We start from the raw sequence: 16,750 nt of genomic DNA, 5'->3' as shown, positions 1-16,750 counted from the left end.
ATTTTCTCATCTATCTCGGCCCTTAGGTTCTTTTTATTTGTGTTGGTTAAGCACTTTCTAATTTGAAAATCTTTCGTCTTTATTCAACAAATGGTTTTTTAATATCAGGCACTGTTCTAAGCCCTTGAAATACAGTGTTTAGCAACTAAGTGCCTGTTCCGGAGCTAACAATCTCAGAATAGGAACTAAATACTCCTGCTTTTTTTCAGTTGTGTTAACATGAACATACTTCTGGTGTTTTTTTTTTTCCTTTCTCAGAACATAGCCTGAAAACCCTTTTTGTTGTTCTTTACATTTCTCTCAAACCTCAGTTCTTTACTGGTCAAAGCCTTTCTAACAATTCTTTTAGGTTTACACATACTTTTGTATCTAGCCTTGCTTAGGTACCCCTCTTCCCATCTTTTTATAACCTTTTCATTTTAAAATATGAGTTTATCGTACAACTTTGTGTATACATTAATTTCTTTAGCAGAACTATTTTGTCATTTATTCATTCAACAAATATATGCTGAGTCCCTACTCTTTGCTGACCACATTATTGTACTGACAGAAATGTTTTTGAGAAACTTCCATCTTTCTTGAACTTTCCGGTCTCATATTAGGGAATTGGTTACATCCTCATTGAATTTTTTGAAATCTACTTTCATTGTAGGACATATCTGACCTTTTATAATATTCTCTTCTTTAGGAATTAAAACACAACAGAGTTACTTTCTCCCAAAGGTTCTGTCATTACCTTTTTTTTTTTCAATATCAGGTCCAAAAGAACAATGCTGATTTCAAAAAGTTTGTATGGAATGTTTTAAGAAATTCTTCTTATTTAATATTTTTCTCTCTCTGACAGAATTTAGGTTTAAATTATTGATACATTTCAAATTTGTAAATAAATGTTATTTTCCTAATCTTGTTGAGATTATATTAGAAATATTTTTTTTCTTTTCAGCTCATTTGATCCCTTCCAACTGATACCTTGTAATTTTTTCAGTGAAGAAAATCAGGTACTACTTATGCATCACTAAATGACCGTAGATAATGCTCTCCTGTCAGATATGAAATATTTCTTCTTTTTCTATGTGTGCAAGGCATATGTGTGTGAAATGCCGGGCAAAGCCTGGTACATTAACGGTCAGATGAGCGATACACACGGAAAATGGGAGGGAATTTCTCTATGCTAGGGTTTTAAATGCTAATATATATGTGTTTTTAAGACCGGTTCCCACTGAGCTTTGATTAGTGAGACCTTGATATAAAAGGTAAAGGAGAAAAGGGTGGACATTCCAGTTAGGGAGAACAAAATCTCTATTTTTATACTCCCCTATTTTTTTTTTCTTTTTTTATATTTCAGGAGCCATTTCAGGTGAAAGTGGCTTCAGAAGCACTTTTAATAATGGATTTGGTAAGGATAATCTATTGTGTTTACTTAGTTATTCTGATTTGTATTCTTGTGTATTTTTATTGCAGGAGTAAGAGAGAGTATGGAAGACCTGTATTTTGGATCTTAACTATCCTCTTTTTCAAGGAATCTAAAAATAAGTCTTTTCTTTTGGAGAAAAGCCAAACAATTGCATGTTTCCATATTTTAGAGAAAATAAATTAATGTGAGTTTTTGCAGACTGTTTATCATCATTAATCCTATTTTCATTTCCTAGCATCCTTTGTCTGCTGCCTTCTACATAACTGCAACAAACACAACTCTTCTAATTTGGAGTTTCCTTATTTGCACTAAGCTATTGAGACCTCCGATAGTTGTGTGTTTGTTTATAATATTTTCCTGTAGGAGGACCTACAACAATTTTTACTTTATATCCTTATATCTTCCCTGAATAGGAAGAGCAAGTGGTGTCTTTATTTTGTTAGTGAAATGGAGTATTTGAGTGTTTGGTCAAAGCTTCTCAGCCAGCAGTGAAAATAGATCTGAAATCTTTAGTCTCTGTGTGCTGAGCCTAGCATCCACTTCCTCTACTATGCTACTTTATATTAGAAAAGCACAATTACCACACTTGTAAATGACTCTCCTATGATAAGTGAGTTTTATTCTGATTTTTTTGTCAGGTGGTTTATTTGTTTGGACTAAGTCTGTCTTGTATTTCTTTTAGCATGCTCATGTTTCTATGGCAGAAGTGATTGGTCTGTTAGGAGGAAGATACTCAGAAGTTGATAAGATAGTTGAGGTAAGTTCTGTATTTAAAAAATTTTAAACATTTTTTGTCCTGCCATACCAAATATTTTTTTTATAGATTTCAGTGGATATAATTAAAATACAGACTTCACCTATAATATGAATGAGAATATGCAAATACAGAAAGTTATACTTATATATTCCTAAAAGTGACTTAACATTCCATATATTAAGTACCTGTTTCCTTTTCCAAGAAAGAGGTCACGCCTTGGTTCCTCATTGCCTTCACCAGTAAAAAGCTACAGTTCCCATGAGGCCAGGAAGTATGTGCTAATCTTACAGTTGAAACTTGGTTTAGGTATCATTCTGTTGAAAATATTATCATAAGTAATAGGGGGTCATTGAAAGAGTATGTTTATACAAGTATTAATATGGCTGACCTGGAAAATTAACAATTATGACCTCGTTTAAATCGATTCTGAGTTCCTAGCACATAATCACACTTTTGGAGTATTAGGTTGGTGCAAAAGTAGTTGTGGTTTAAAAGGTTAAAAATAAATGCAAAAACTGCAGTTACTTTTGCTCCAACCTAATATAATTCATTTGCAAGTTAAAGGCTGCCTGGGATATAGTCAAATAAAAGACTTGGCTTAAAGAAGTTTCTGTATCTATGTATGAAAGAACTAAAACATTAAAGTAATAGAATTAACAGAATTTCAGTATAATCACATAAGAATTCATCCTTTTTAGGTCTGTGCAGCAGAACCATGTAACAGTCTGAGTACAGGACTGCAGTGTGAGATGGATCCTGTCTCACAAACACAGGCCTCAGAAACCTTAGCTGTAAGAGGCTATAGTGTTATTGGCTGGTATCATTCTCATCCTGCCTTTGATCCTAATCCTTCCCTACGAGACATTGACACTCAAGCCAAATACCAGGTATGTGTGTAAGTCTTACGTGTATGTGTTCTGTGAATGATTGCACATTCTCTTCCCCTTCATTGCTTTCTGTAACATAAATGTACTTTTAACATTTCTAGCAAAGTATTGCATTTCTGATATTCTTTATATCTGGAGTTTAGAAATAACTTTCATTTTTTTCTGATTATAAAAATAATGTTTGTTTATTTAAACATTTGGAAAATTAACTATTTTGTTTACTACAGACAAGCCTTATCAAAGTAACAGTGATAATTACTCCCAGAGCCTTTAAAAATTGATGGGAACAACTAGAACAGGGACCTGGGATAATTGAAATAATCAGAAATGTATTATATGTTTTGCATCTCTGGGAAAAACAAAGTTGTGTTTTATTCTGCAATTTTATGTTTGATATGTGACTGTTTTTGTATAAGCAGCTGTTTGTATTAGGTTGGTGCAAAAGTAATTGTGGTTTAAAAGGTTAAAAATATTTGCAAAAATCGCAATTACTTTTGCAACAAAATCATTGCCATATTGATAAAGATTATAGCTGATGGATAGTAAATGAGTAAATATATTCATGGCAAATAATAGATTTTACAGGCCAGGTGATCTTTTTAAGGTTGGGTTGAACATGTTTTGGCCTGAAAAATTTAGCATGCAGAATGAATGTATAAGACATTTTATTTGGTTGCAATTTGGATGTGAAGTTTTTAACACCTTTTTGTTCCCTTTTCCTCCATTAGATATTTAAAATGTTGGTATGAATAAGTACTGACTTTTAAATGTATTACTTTACTTTTCATTGTAGAGTTACTTCTCCAGAGGTGGTGCAAAGTTCATTGGAATGATTGTTAGTCCCTATAATCGAAACAATCCTTTACCTTATTCCCAGATTACCTGCCTGGTTATAAGTGATGAAATTAGCCCAGATGGCTCTTATCGTAAGTTTTCAACAAAAACAACTTCATCTTATTTCTGTCTTCATTTCTTTGAATCTTACAAATCAGAGAATTTACAACTATGCAAAACTATTTGATGGAAAGGTATGTGCCCTCAACTAGGGAATCACTATTTGCATATCATGTAGTTCAACTACCCTCTCCCCTTTTATGATATCCTTCTAGATTCAAGTCCCCACTGCGTTACCATGGCCACTGGGCAAAATGATTACGATGTGCAGCCACGCAGTGTGTGTGTCAGGTACTGGAGACACTATAATAAGCAAAATAAATGCAGACTGGCTTTTTCTGCAGTGGCATACAAGTGAAAAAAATAGAAAGAAAAACCACCACCCTACCACCAGCTCTCTGTGACCTCTCAGTTTAGGGTTAACAATGTTTAACTCTGTTTTTATATCTCTTAGTTTCCATTCTATTTCAAGAAAGAATTTGGTTGGCTTGGCCCATCATTTGGTTCCTTTGGGATTTATGTCCACCTGTGGTCCAGTCAACTCTGTGAATTAGTGTGGCCAACTAGGGGAAGGAAGTGCGGATGGAAAGGAAGTGATGGGAGGAAACAACTCACATCTCTAGGATATTTATTCTCTCTTCATCCTTATTGTCACTGCTCTGGTTTTCTGTCCTCTGGATACTGTCACTGCACAATTCACTCTTCCCCATTAGCTCATGAGCTCCTTGAAGGTAGATATTATAATTATACTCATTTTCTAGCACAAGCCCTGGCATAAAGTAGGTACTAAGTGAATGTTTGTTTCTTAAATTAATTTCTCTTCATTTTTAATGATGTCGCTCAGATGGTAAAAACTTTCCAGCATTACCTCCATGTCATTTACTATTATTTACTCAGTTCTCTGTGTATCTGTTATACTTGTTTCCTGTCTTCATGGTCACTTTGTCTTGGTAATTTGTCTTGGTAAATGGTTATTTATCTGTATAGCACGTCTCACTAAACTGTGAGCCCCAAAGAGCAGGAACTATCTGCTTTGTCCTTGTATCTCCAGTAGCACATAATTGATTGCCTTCCACCTAGGAATTGGTCCGCCTTCTGTAGGTTTTTATTGAATGAATAGTATTCACACTAACTTTAGTCCAAAACGTCCATTGTACATATATATACATCATTCTTTAGCTAGTATAATTTTACAAAAAGTTACGAAAAGAGTAATCACGACTTGTTCTCAATTCAAATAATTTCTTAATCTCATGATCTGCTAGATTTTGGGAGTGAACCTCTACTCTGATGCTGTTCACTACAGTAGCTACTAGCCACATATAACTGTTTAAATTAATTAGAATTAAATGAAATTTAAAATTCATTTCCTATGAGAAAGAAGAATAAAATTGGAGGCATCATTGATGCTCCCTGATGTCAAACTATAGTACAAGGCTACAGTAATCAAAACAGCATGGCATAAAAACAATGAGGTAAAGCCAGTCTCTTCAAAATATAGTGCTGGGAGAACTGGACAGATACATGCAAAAAAAAAGAAACTGGACCACCTTCTTAAACTGTATATAAGAACAAACTCAAAATGGATTAAGCACTTAAATGTAAGGCACTAAACCATAAAACCAGAAGAAAACATGTGCAGTAAACTCTCTGACGTTGCTCTTTATAATATTTTTTCTGCTATATCTCCTTGGGCAAGGGAAACAAGAAAAAATAAACGAATGGGACTATATCAAACTAAAAAGATTTTGCACAGCAAAGGAAATCAACAAAATGAAAAGATATCCTACTGAGTTGTAGAAGATACTCACCAATGATACATTCAGTAAGGTGTTAATATCCAAAGTTTATAAAGAACTCATAAACTCAACACCAAAAAAATAAACAATCCAATTAAAAAATGGGCTGAGGACCTGAATAGACATTTCTCCAAAGAGGACATACAGATGGCCAATAGACCTATGAAAAGATGCTCAATGTCACTGATCATCAGAGAAATGCAAATAAAAACCACAGTAAGATAACAACCTCACACCTATCAGAATGGCTATCATCAATAAATCAACAAACAAGTGTTGGTGAAGATGTGAAGAAAAGGGAACCCTCGTGAACTGTTGGTGGGATTGCAAATTGGTGCAGCCACTATGGAAAACAGTATGGAGGTTCCTCAAAATATAAAAATAGAACTGTCTTATGACCCAGAAATTCCACTTCTGGGTATTTATCCAAATAAATCCAAAACACTAATTTGAAAAGATATATGCACCCCTGCGTTCACTGCAGTGCTGTTTACAATAGCCAAGACAGGGAAGAAACCAAAGTGCCCATCAATAGACGATTGGAAAAAGAAGAGGTGGTACATACTCGTGTATACAATGGAGTATTACTTGGCCATAAAAAGAATGAAATCTTACCATTTATGACAACATGAATGGACCTAGAGTATTACGCTAAGTGAAATAAGTCAGACTGAGAAAGACATACCATATGATCTCACTTATATGTGGACTCCAAAGAACAAAATAAACAAAACAGAAACAGATTCATAGATACAGAGAACATATTGATGGTTGCCAGATGGGAGGGGGCTTAGGGGTGGGTGAAAAAGGTGAAGGGATTAAGAAATACAGGTTGGTAGTAACAAAATCACGGGGATATAAAGTACAGCATAGAGAAATACCAATAATATTGTAACGTGTAGAGCCAGGTGGTTACTAGACTAATCATAGAGATCACTTCATAAATTATATAAATATTTAACCACTGTGCTGTACACCTGAAATGAGTATAAAATAATATTGAATGTCATAAATGAACGAATGAATGAATCATGTTTCAATAAAAGCATGAAAGGGGAGAGCTAACTAGTTACATGTGACCATGAACAGGTTATTTAACTTTTCTGTGTCTCAGTGTCCTCATCAAAAGGAAAAAAGGCGGTGTGGGGGAGACAGTATTGGCACCTGGTTCATTTAAGTGGCCTTACATATATAAAGCACTTTAAGTTTGGCACATAGTAAGCATTATATAAGTGTTATTACGGTATTGGCCTTTGGAAATGAACCAGCTGAGCTTTTTTTTAATACACTTCAAGTACAGTTACATGGGGATTTTGAAGGATATGTGAGAAATTTCTAAGTAGGCTCATCCTTTGGTATTTTTTCCTTTCTACCTGTGTACATGCTATCCACCCCTTGGGGTCATTCTAGAGTTTAGCATGACAGCTTTGACTCAAGTGCAGTTGCTGTCTCTCCAGAATTACTCCTAATTCCTGTCTTAATCTTAGATTAGCACCTATAGGGAGGTGGAATGCTTGTGGGCTCAAGTCAGGCAAACCTAGGATTTAAAATTCACTCTCTTCCACTTTACTAGTCTAAACAGGATGTTTAACCTGTTTCAGCCTCAATTTTCTTATCTGTTAAATAGGAATAATGCTACCTTCTTCATAGCGTTGTAAGCTTAGTAATGTGTTTTTTAAAAATCACTGTAATGGAGTATGTCTTGGTTTGCTTGTGGTTCTGGCACAGTTATTAATAGTACCCCCTTTCACTCAAAAAGTCTCTTGGTTTGGATAATAAACTATATGATCATTTTACCTCTCACAGTTCCTTGAATAGAATTGTCATGCAAAGGGCACTTTTACTTTTCTTTATTATTAGTAATTGCTTGGCATTAATATGCTCGGTGGACCAAGTTCAGCCAGGCAATAAATATTTAACGAATACCCGCTATGTTTAAAGTGCTGTTCAGTGGGTCTGCCAAGCTGTGTTGGAAAATAGTGAAGGGAATTTTAAGTAATTAAAAGGAGATTGGAGTTTTAAGAAATAGTTGATGAAAATGTGCTTCTTTGTGCTTTTCTAGGTTTACCTTACAAATTTGAAGTACAACAGATGTTAGAAGAACCTCGGTGGGGATTAGTGTTTGAAAAGACAAGATGGATAATAGAAAAATACCGGCTATCCCATAGGTATGTGCTGTGGTTTGAGATGGTTGCACATCTGCAGTATTTCTCATTAAATTATGTTTTAGAGAAAACCCAAGTTAAATATAAAATTGTGATGTATGGCGTCAGTGATAGTTTATTACAGAACTGATTAGTTCATAGCATTGGTTTCATCACTTTGTTTTCCTGTTTCTTCTAACAGCAGTGTCCCCATGGATAAAATCTTTCGCCGGGATTCTGACCTGACTTGTTTGCAGAAAGTAAGCTGCCTTCATTTTAATTGGTTCCATTGTTCATAGATTCTAAAGCTATTCATCTCAATGTGTTTTCCCATGATGCCTAATGCTTTGTAGATACATTTTCTGTGTATTTCCTTTATTGCTTTTTTCTTTCTAAAATTAATTTCTAGGAGATAATTAGTAATGTGTCTTGTTGCCCACACTTGCATATAGAAATAATACTATTTTAGAATAAATTTGTCAGTGTTTGCTGATAAATTTGTTAGCAGATTATTATTGTACACAATAGAGAACATTTTTCTCATTTTATTGAAATTCAGAAGCGCCATGTTTCCATTTAGCTTTAACAATTGATCATTTTTAAGAATGGTAATAAAAATCTAGCAATTAAATTTAAATGGTCATCTTACTTAACTTTCTGGTAGGAAATAAGAGTCCTGAATTCTTTTATTTTGCTTCTAGTTTTGTTTATGAGTATAATGAGTTAATAACAGCAGATTGGCAACATGTTTCTTTTTTTCTTTTTTCTTTTTTTTGGTAGCACTTTAGAAATAGAAAATTTAAACATACTGAGTTTCTTTTAATATTTTTGCCCCCTCCTATTATAACCACTTTATCTTTGTTTTGTTGGAAGATTAATATGCACATTTCCCAGGAAATAGACTCTAGCATCCTGATTTTGAAATGGTAGAATCCTGTGTTTGTATGTACACAGATTTCTTTTTTTATCCTACAGGATTATTTTGCTTTGTAATTATTGAAAAAAAGGAGCAAAGTCACATATTTGTCCAAAGTAGAAAGCATCATGTGTGCACATACAACCTCAGGTTGGTTTCCTAAGGAACTAACCCAGGGACTCCTCAGCAGTGACTTCTACACTCCAGCTGCACACAAGTTTACCTTCAACCACACTTAAGGAGAATGTTTCTTAATAGAGCATTAGAAAAAGTAAGATTTAGAAACCGTGAGCTTTGTCATTAAATAAGGATAATAATGCAAACCCTCTTCTTAGACTTTCTGTGTATTTAAATATAAATCTTCTTTCAACTAGCTTTTGGAATGTCTGAGGAAAACTCTGAGCAAAGTGACAAATTCCTTCATTGCTGAAGAATTCTTGACTCAAATAGAAAATTTATTCCTTTCCAATTATAAAAGCAAGCAAGAGAATGGAGTGGCTGAAGAGAACTGTTCTGCGGGTCCAAAGGAATTGTTAATGTAATTATTCTAAAGTAAGACATTTTAATCTTGACACAATAGATCCTTCTTTCAGTTACAACCTTGAAATTATTGTAATATAGTTAGCAGTGGCACCTATTTTGATATTTTTTCTCTAGTTCACAAAATCCAAACTTTGCAACATAAGTCATGTGACAAGAAAAAGATACGGACTTGTTTTCACATAGTGAAGATCAATGTTGTGTCAAGTCGGGTCTGCCATGGCTAGGAAGCAGCGCTGTAGACTCTAAGGGCTGTCTGCCTTACCGCTATATTCTGTTAATAAGGGGGTTGTTTCTTTTAATTTTTATTTCTCCCGAACTAGTCATTCCATTTTTGGTATCTCATGTCTCATTAGGAGCACTTCCATTCTTTCCATGTGTTTGGTGAGATTTGCTTATGGTTGCAAGTGAGATGTGGGTGGGTGGTCACTGAGGTAATTAACATGGGTGAGAGCTACTGATTTCATAAATCTAACAACATGCCTTGGGACGCCAGGGGAGACATAAGGAGAAAATCTTCAAAACAGAGAAGAGACCCAAAGGAGAGAATCAAATTACCAGTTTTATAATTACAGGTATTTGCTTCCATTTTATTTTATAATGATACTACAGGATATGGCATTTTCTCAGCTATCTGAAACATTTTGTATAGATTCCAGATACATAAAATAATTTGCTTCAATTATATTTCCACTTACATTAGTGTATGTGATAAAACCTCATTTAACTGGAACACAGGTAATCATAACCATCAAACTAGATTTTTTTCCTACTACCTGCTATCAGGAGAAAGAGGCAAATTACAATGAAGCTTAAATAAATCAGAGATTTAATTTGAAAAACAAAAAAGCCTTCCAGGACACATTACATATACAGCCCAGTTTCATATACTTTCTGAAACCAAAACAGGTCAGCAAACTTTTTATGTAAAGGGGCAGTTATCCAGTAACAGGCTTTGCAGGCCACATACTCTGTCTATCAGTCATTCCTCTTTATGTTATTTTTACAACCTTTTAAAAATGTAAAACCATTCTTAACTCATAAGCCTCACCAAAGAACATGTTGCTGGACATTATCTTCCAACCTCTGCTCTAGAGAATTGCAGATGTTTTAGAATTTATTTTCAGATGCATGAGCCTGAGACACTGAAAGGTCTTGCATCATCTTCAGACAACAAAACTCAGAATTGTGATTTACATTTAAGTACATTTTCAAATAAAAGTAAGCAGGCATGCTTCCTGATTTATCCTAACAGATTTTAGTTTATTTCTATTAACCATAGAAATGATATATACCCATTTTCTAAGCATTCTTATTAATAACAGGTTTATTACATCTAATCTGGGTATAATTCAGTATTTTTACTTTGGGTTGTAATCAGTCGCCAAGGAACAATAAGGCAGAATTGGAGCGAGCAGTAAGGCATTTTTAGATGACCTGGGTCTTGACTCAACCTTGTGATTTTGGGGGATAAGCTTACCTTCTTTGGACCTAAATGTTTATGTAACTGAGGTCTGAGTTACCTTCCTAGCAGTCCTTCCAGGTCTAAAATCTTATGGTTCATTCTAATTGTTGGACTGCTCATCTGGAACTTTGTCTTGAGATGGTACAGTTCCCAAATTAGCAAGTGTTTTTAATGAAAACTGGTCGTATTTTCTATTTCTCTATATGCATTTAGGATAAACATTGAAATGTAACTTATAAAGCAATTACTTATGGAACCAGGGGTGTAAAATCTCTAGACCAAAAATCAAGAAACCTGAGTTCTTACCCTAATTCTGTTACCAGCTTTGCTGTGTGACAGTGATAAAAATCACATAAGTTGTCTGAACCTCAGGCTCTTCACCTGTAATTCAAGGGTGTAATTTTATGACTTAGTATTTCCTTCTAAGTACAAAAGTCTGTGATTTTGTAAGAGGTAGTAATTCATTCATTTGTACTCTTCCTCTTGACATATTTTCCTCATTGTACATTGGAACAGATCCTAGAAAGTGGTATTAATTATAACTTTGTGACTGACATTTCACTGTAATATTGGTGAGTTAGGGTGATGAAAAATAATGGAAATTATTAAAAGTTCTGTTCTCAAATCTGGGTTCTCTGCATGCCAGTAGTTAACCATATTTACTAAGCCATGTTATGAGGAACTCAATCATGGTAATGCTCAGTGTTTAGAGCTTTGAGAGCACAATTTTTCAAATATTACTGAGTAGTTTTTTTTCTGATGACAAAGTACATTTTTCATGTAAAATACTTTTTTGAAAAACAAGTATAAATAAAAATATCTCAATCCTACTACTATGTTTCCCCAAAAATAATACCTAGCCAGACCATCAGCTCTAATGCGTCTTTTGGAGCAAAAATTAACATAAGACCCAGTATTATATTATACCGAGTTTTATATAAGACTCTATTATATTAGACCCAGTATTATATTATTATATTATATTATACACAGTATAATATAATACATAATGTAATAATACATGGTCTTATGTTAATTTTTACTCCAAAAGACGCGTTAGAGCTGGTGGTCCGTCTAGATCTTATTTTCGGGAAAACATAGTATCTAGAAAACTACAGTTACCATTTTACTATAAATCCTTCCCCCACTTTTTTTTTGGATAGTGTAATTTTAGAATATTAAAAGCTGTGATATTTTCCTCCCATCCTCCCTCATTCATTCCCCCTGCTGCCTTTTTTCTCTTACCATATTCTTAAAACATTTCTGCAACCGCAGGTACCCACATTCCTGTCACTGCCAGCCTTGGGCCACTGAGGGTGGTTGACACCAGGGCCTGGGAGAACCTAGAGGAAGTTGAGAACTGAATGGCTGTGGAGTTCGGGAAGTTCCCGCGCAGGGTCTCAAAGGGAAACCTGCCTCCAGTGATGTTTACAGGGCAGAGATAGGTCTTAAACATCCCAGCCTCTTCAACATGACTTGAGTCTTACTGTTATACAATGACGATAAAGTAATGAACTTGATATTTTTCTTTTTCCAGCTTGGCTAGTAGACATTGACACTAGTACTTTGCCATTGTTAGATTTAGCTCTCTTAAAAAATCTAACCTCAAAGTAACATTCAAAAACAGAAAAATTAGTGGAATGAAATCAACAAGATCAGATTCCTTCCCCCTCCATTATTCTAGCCTTGGCCCATTAACCATTCAAAGCTGCATTATAACTTTCATGGACCTTAGACAGTTTTGCCTTTTTGGACCTCTTCTTTCATTAAAAAAAAATTACAACAATTACAATTGAATTTGTATAAAAATGAATTTAATATATATCAACATGTCCTTCAATCTAAAAGTTTGGTTTTTCTTCTTCTGAATATAGAAGAAATTAAAACATTTTCATGGGCCTCTAAAAGTGTTGTGGGCCTGAAGCATAGTGCCTAATAGATAAGTTGACCCTGAAGGTGTGATTAGAAAACGGCAGTCACTGTCCGTCCCCCGTAAAACCCACTTCACAAACACTACAGTTGCTTTGCCACCCCAGCCAAGAACATTGCAATTCCTGCAGCTTTAGGTCTATAGACCTGAACTTTGTTCTTACAATTCAGGAGTATTGCTGGGACCACTCATCCTCAAAAGAAAAGATAGCAGGCAGTGATCAGTTGTCATTTTTAGGTAGGTATTTTTGTTCTGATCCTTAATCCGTGATTTTGAAACTTGCCACGTATCCTACCCCTTTTTCTCCCTTCATTTCCCTTGAGCCCTTTTTTTCATCCCCATTCCCTATACTTCCTAGCTCTCAGCATAGAGGTACAGGTCATTCATTCTACCATTGGTGGAAAGCAGGACCTGGAGAATGGAGATGAACAGACCCATTCAGATTTGCCAGAAGCTGGTTAAAGCTTGTCCAGCCTTTTCTCTGTAACTTTTCTCCTACACAGGAGTGGGGTGAGGTTTGTGATGTGCAAACTGTAAGCAGGGTCAGAGCCTTTGCAGTTGTCTGGGCAGCAGAGGAGACTGTGGCCTCAACATGCCAACCTGAGCAGACCTCCCGCTCTTTAGTTTACCTCGTCCTGTTTCTCTTGCTGGATCCTAACGAGGTGAGCTGTTAAGACCTGGAGGAATTGATATAGTCAGGATGCCCTAGGATTGATGCTTTTCCTGTACCTAAATAAGAGCCATATGACACCTGAACACCTGAAATGTAGCTACCTATCCTCAAGTCATCAGCAGACATCCACTTAAGGGATTTCTCAGTAGGAATTAAGTCTGGGTACCAAAGTTTGGGTTTTTATAAATCCACACTCTTCTCTGCCAATACTAGAACTAACTCTAGAGTCACACATTACAGCAGTTAGGAAAACTTAACTTCACCTGAGCACAGAGAAAAAAGCACATACATTTTTTCATCATCTGATCTATCAGGGTTAATAAAATTTAACAAATTTGATCTGTATCTCCAGTTTACCAGTAGTTTGATAATTTTCTTATCAATACCAAATTTTGCAATATTTCCAGGAAATCACTGTGGAGAATAATGTAACATACTTTAGCTTCATTCCTGACCTTTTCTTAAATGGTTTTATGTGTGCCGTTCCCAAACTGTTTGTTTCTCTTTTTTCATCTAATCTGTAATTTGTGCCTTCTGGTATTTTCTGAATCTCTTAAGCCACCTTAAATCGTTTCTGGAACAAGACAGAATATTGTATCCCCCTAATTAAGTCATGATAGCTTGTTTTTATTTTCTTCCTTTGAGTATATTTCTGAGTATATTCATAAGGACTTTTAATTTCAAGGGGAAATGCCTGATTTTCTATCTTAGAGGTTTCCTAAAGTAGCCTCTTAGAAGTTAAGAAGGATGTTAAATATGTTTTTATGGTTTGTATTCCTGTTTCATAGGGTATATCAGAATGTTTGTTTCAACCTATGAATTAAAAAAAGTAGTATTTAGATTCTAGCATGATTTCAGTAGATAGCTCACATCTTTAAATTTGTGGATTTGACATGTAAATTGTGTATTATGTATAAGTTTACTATGATTATTGATAAACTTGTTGTTTTCCCTAAATGTTATCAGTGTTAATGGGTTTCTTTTATATGAATAGTGAAATGTTCTGTAATACAATACAATGATTTAAACTATTTTGTACATTTAAAAATGATGCCATGTTGTCTATATCTATATTACAGAATATTGTAAATATTATTTGTACAATTATGAAAGCTTTTTCTCAAAATGATTGAACTCTCTTCCCCATACTTAAGTGTGACATATTATAAAATGTCTGATTTTAAAATTTGGGATTTTATCTCGTCAAAATTAAAGAGAAACATTCTGAAGATTCTATATAAATAAAGTTTTGAAAATAAAGTGGTGAATTATTTGGTCTCTTTCTAAATTATTAGCAGCATACACACTGAATTGCAAAAAATGTCCCATTAATTCGGCATACATTGATTGGGCATCTGTTATGCTGAGCATTGTAGGGGTCACAAAGTTGAGCCAATCTTGGTTTCTTCTAGGAGAAGCCCTATTACCTAGTAAGTGGGAAACACATGAAATTTGACATGGATAACGAAGACTAGGATACAAACTGGAATTGATTCTAAATGCCTGGCAAAGACTTCAAGGGTAATAGGTGTTTAGACAAATGAGAAATAACTTTCTGGAATGTGAGCAGTGAGATCAATGTTTTGGAAGAGATCACCTTTAAACAGCCTGGAAGACTGGGGGAAGGTGTGCCAGAAAATAGTTTAGCATGGGCATGGAGGTAAGAAATGAGAAATATTTAGTCTTTGGCCAGAAGATAAAAGTATATGAAGATGTTAATTTTAAAGGTAATTCACATTCTGTCAACTGAGGATACAGAGAGTAGAAAGAAAAATCTGACCTTAAAACCAAAATTAACTCATTAACTGACCTTGGACTTTCTAGTCTTTCAGTCTAGTAAATACAAAACCTATCAATTGACAAAACAACAGGATAATTATGTATCTTTGAGGACTGCCCTCCATATCAACAAACATTCATTTTTTGCAAGAGGTACATAGCATTCTATAGTACAGATTTGCCATAATTGAATCGATCACTTGTCAGTTAATGAACTTTATTTAGGTTTTCGTTTTTCTATGAAAAATCTACCGTTTTTGCATAGTGTTAATATTTCTCTATTAGATTCCTAGAAGCTTAGTTGCTACATCAAGATCTATGTACCCTTTAAATTTTGTTAGTATCTGCAGAAAAAAATTTCAATTTCTATAAGCTTACTTTCCTCATAGTCATAGAGCCACACTCATCATCTTGTTTACAGAACCTGTTTGAACTGAGGCGCCTAAATAATAAGTTAGGTGGCAAAGTACAATAAAATCCTCGGAGTTCTAATTCCACGAGGGATTTCTTTTCATTGGAAGTTCATTTCCTCTATACAGCTGTTATACGTGTTCTTGCTAATGAAGCATTGGCTGTAATTTTCTGACCAATATCATACTCAGCTTATGGCTCCAGACCAGCATTGCCCCGCAATCCTATTTGTACTGTAATGGGTTTTTATTACTATTGCTGATGTGTTTCTACATCACTGATTCTCAATTATCTTCCCATGGAATGCTAGCTTAAATAAAATATTGTCAGGATTTGCAGAGAGAGCTAAATAAAAAACGTGTGTTGTCTTCCATATATTTCCTGCTATCAAAAACAATTATCAATAGTCAATAATATGGTAATGTATAGTGCCACGTGGGTACTAGACTACTCAGGGATCACATATAAATGTCTAACCACTATGCTGTACACCTGCAACTAATAGAAAATGATATTGAATGGCAACTGTAAATGAAAAAAAAGCCAATGATCAATTAATAACTTAATATCTGTTACTGGGTATAAGCAACGATTCATCTCCCACCTCCCTCCATAAACAAGGTCCACCTCTCAAAATGCAGAAGAACGGGAAAGTTTCAGAAAGCAACGAAGTTAATTGCTTAGTTCATTTTATCTAGATCAGCGATTACTGAAATTTTGTTCCAAAATACCTGATAGCATCACTCAGCAGTAATTGTGGCATCTATACCTACAGAGATTGTCTGCATCAGTCTCCCTTTGCGTCACAAAATTTAATAGGTAAAGGAAATCTTGATAAGACCTTTTTCAGAACAACTGTTAATCTCACAATGTAAATGAATGGGCTTATCCACCTTTACCTGGGGTGAAGAGCGGGGCGGGTAGAGAGAATTTGCTTTCATAAAATCAGGTTGCTTCTGTACCGTGCCTCAGATTACAGCATCATACAGTTGGAGTACGTTAGGGTAATTAAAGCTAGCTGCTGTAACAAACCACCCCTAATTTTCAGTGCCTGAACAGTGTAAGTTCTCGCTCACACAACATCCATTGCAGATATTCTGCTTGAGTGACTCTCCTGGGCAGATAGTCTCTAGTGGGTGAT

General features: G+C 34.9%; 1 protein-coding gene across 3 annotated transcripts in view; it reads left to right on the top strand.

Moving 5' to 3' along the window:
• MYSM1 (Myb like, SWIRM and MPN domains 1) overlaps positions 1–10,151 on the top strand; it is a 33,843-nt gene extending 23,692 nt beyond the window's left edge. Inside the window, exons 13-20 of one of the 3 annotated variants that reach the window (XM_019742529.2) lie at positions 944–998; positions 1,346–1,396; positions 2,097–2,171; positions 2,870–3,058; positions 3,852–3,984; positions 7,814–7,919; positions 8,098–8,155; positions 9,186–10,151. In XM_019742529.2, coding sequence (XP_019598088.2) covers positions 944–998; positions 1,346–1,396; positions 2,097–2,171; positions 2,870–3,058; positions 3,852–3,984; positions 7,814–7,919; positions 8,098–8,155; positions 9,186–9,353 — 835 coding nt within the window. In that variant the 3' untranslated portion in view covers positions 9,354–10,151. The remainder of the gene's footprint in view (positions 1–943; positions 999–1,345; positions 1,397–2,096; positions 2,172–2,869; positions 3,059–3,851; positions 3,985–7,813; positions 7,920–8,097; positions 8,156–9,185) is intronic. The other 2 variants (XM_074334778.1, XM_074334779.1) reach the window with 2 other exon arrangements.
• The last annotated feature ends 6,599 nt before the right edge of the window (positions 10,152–16,750 follow it).

Source organism: Rhinolophus sinicus, linkage group LG06, assembly GCF_036562045.2.
Source record: "Rhinolophus sinicus isolate RSC01 linkage group LG06, ASM3656204v1, whole genome shotgun sequence".
Classification (NCBI taxonomy): Eukaryota; Metazoa; Chordata; class Mammalia; order Chiroptera; family Rhinolophidae; genus Rhinolophus; species Rhinolophus sinicus.
Note: the sequence above shows the minus strand (reverse complement) of the source record. Positions and strands in the feature narration are given on the sequence as shown.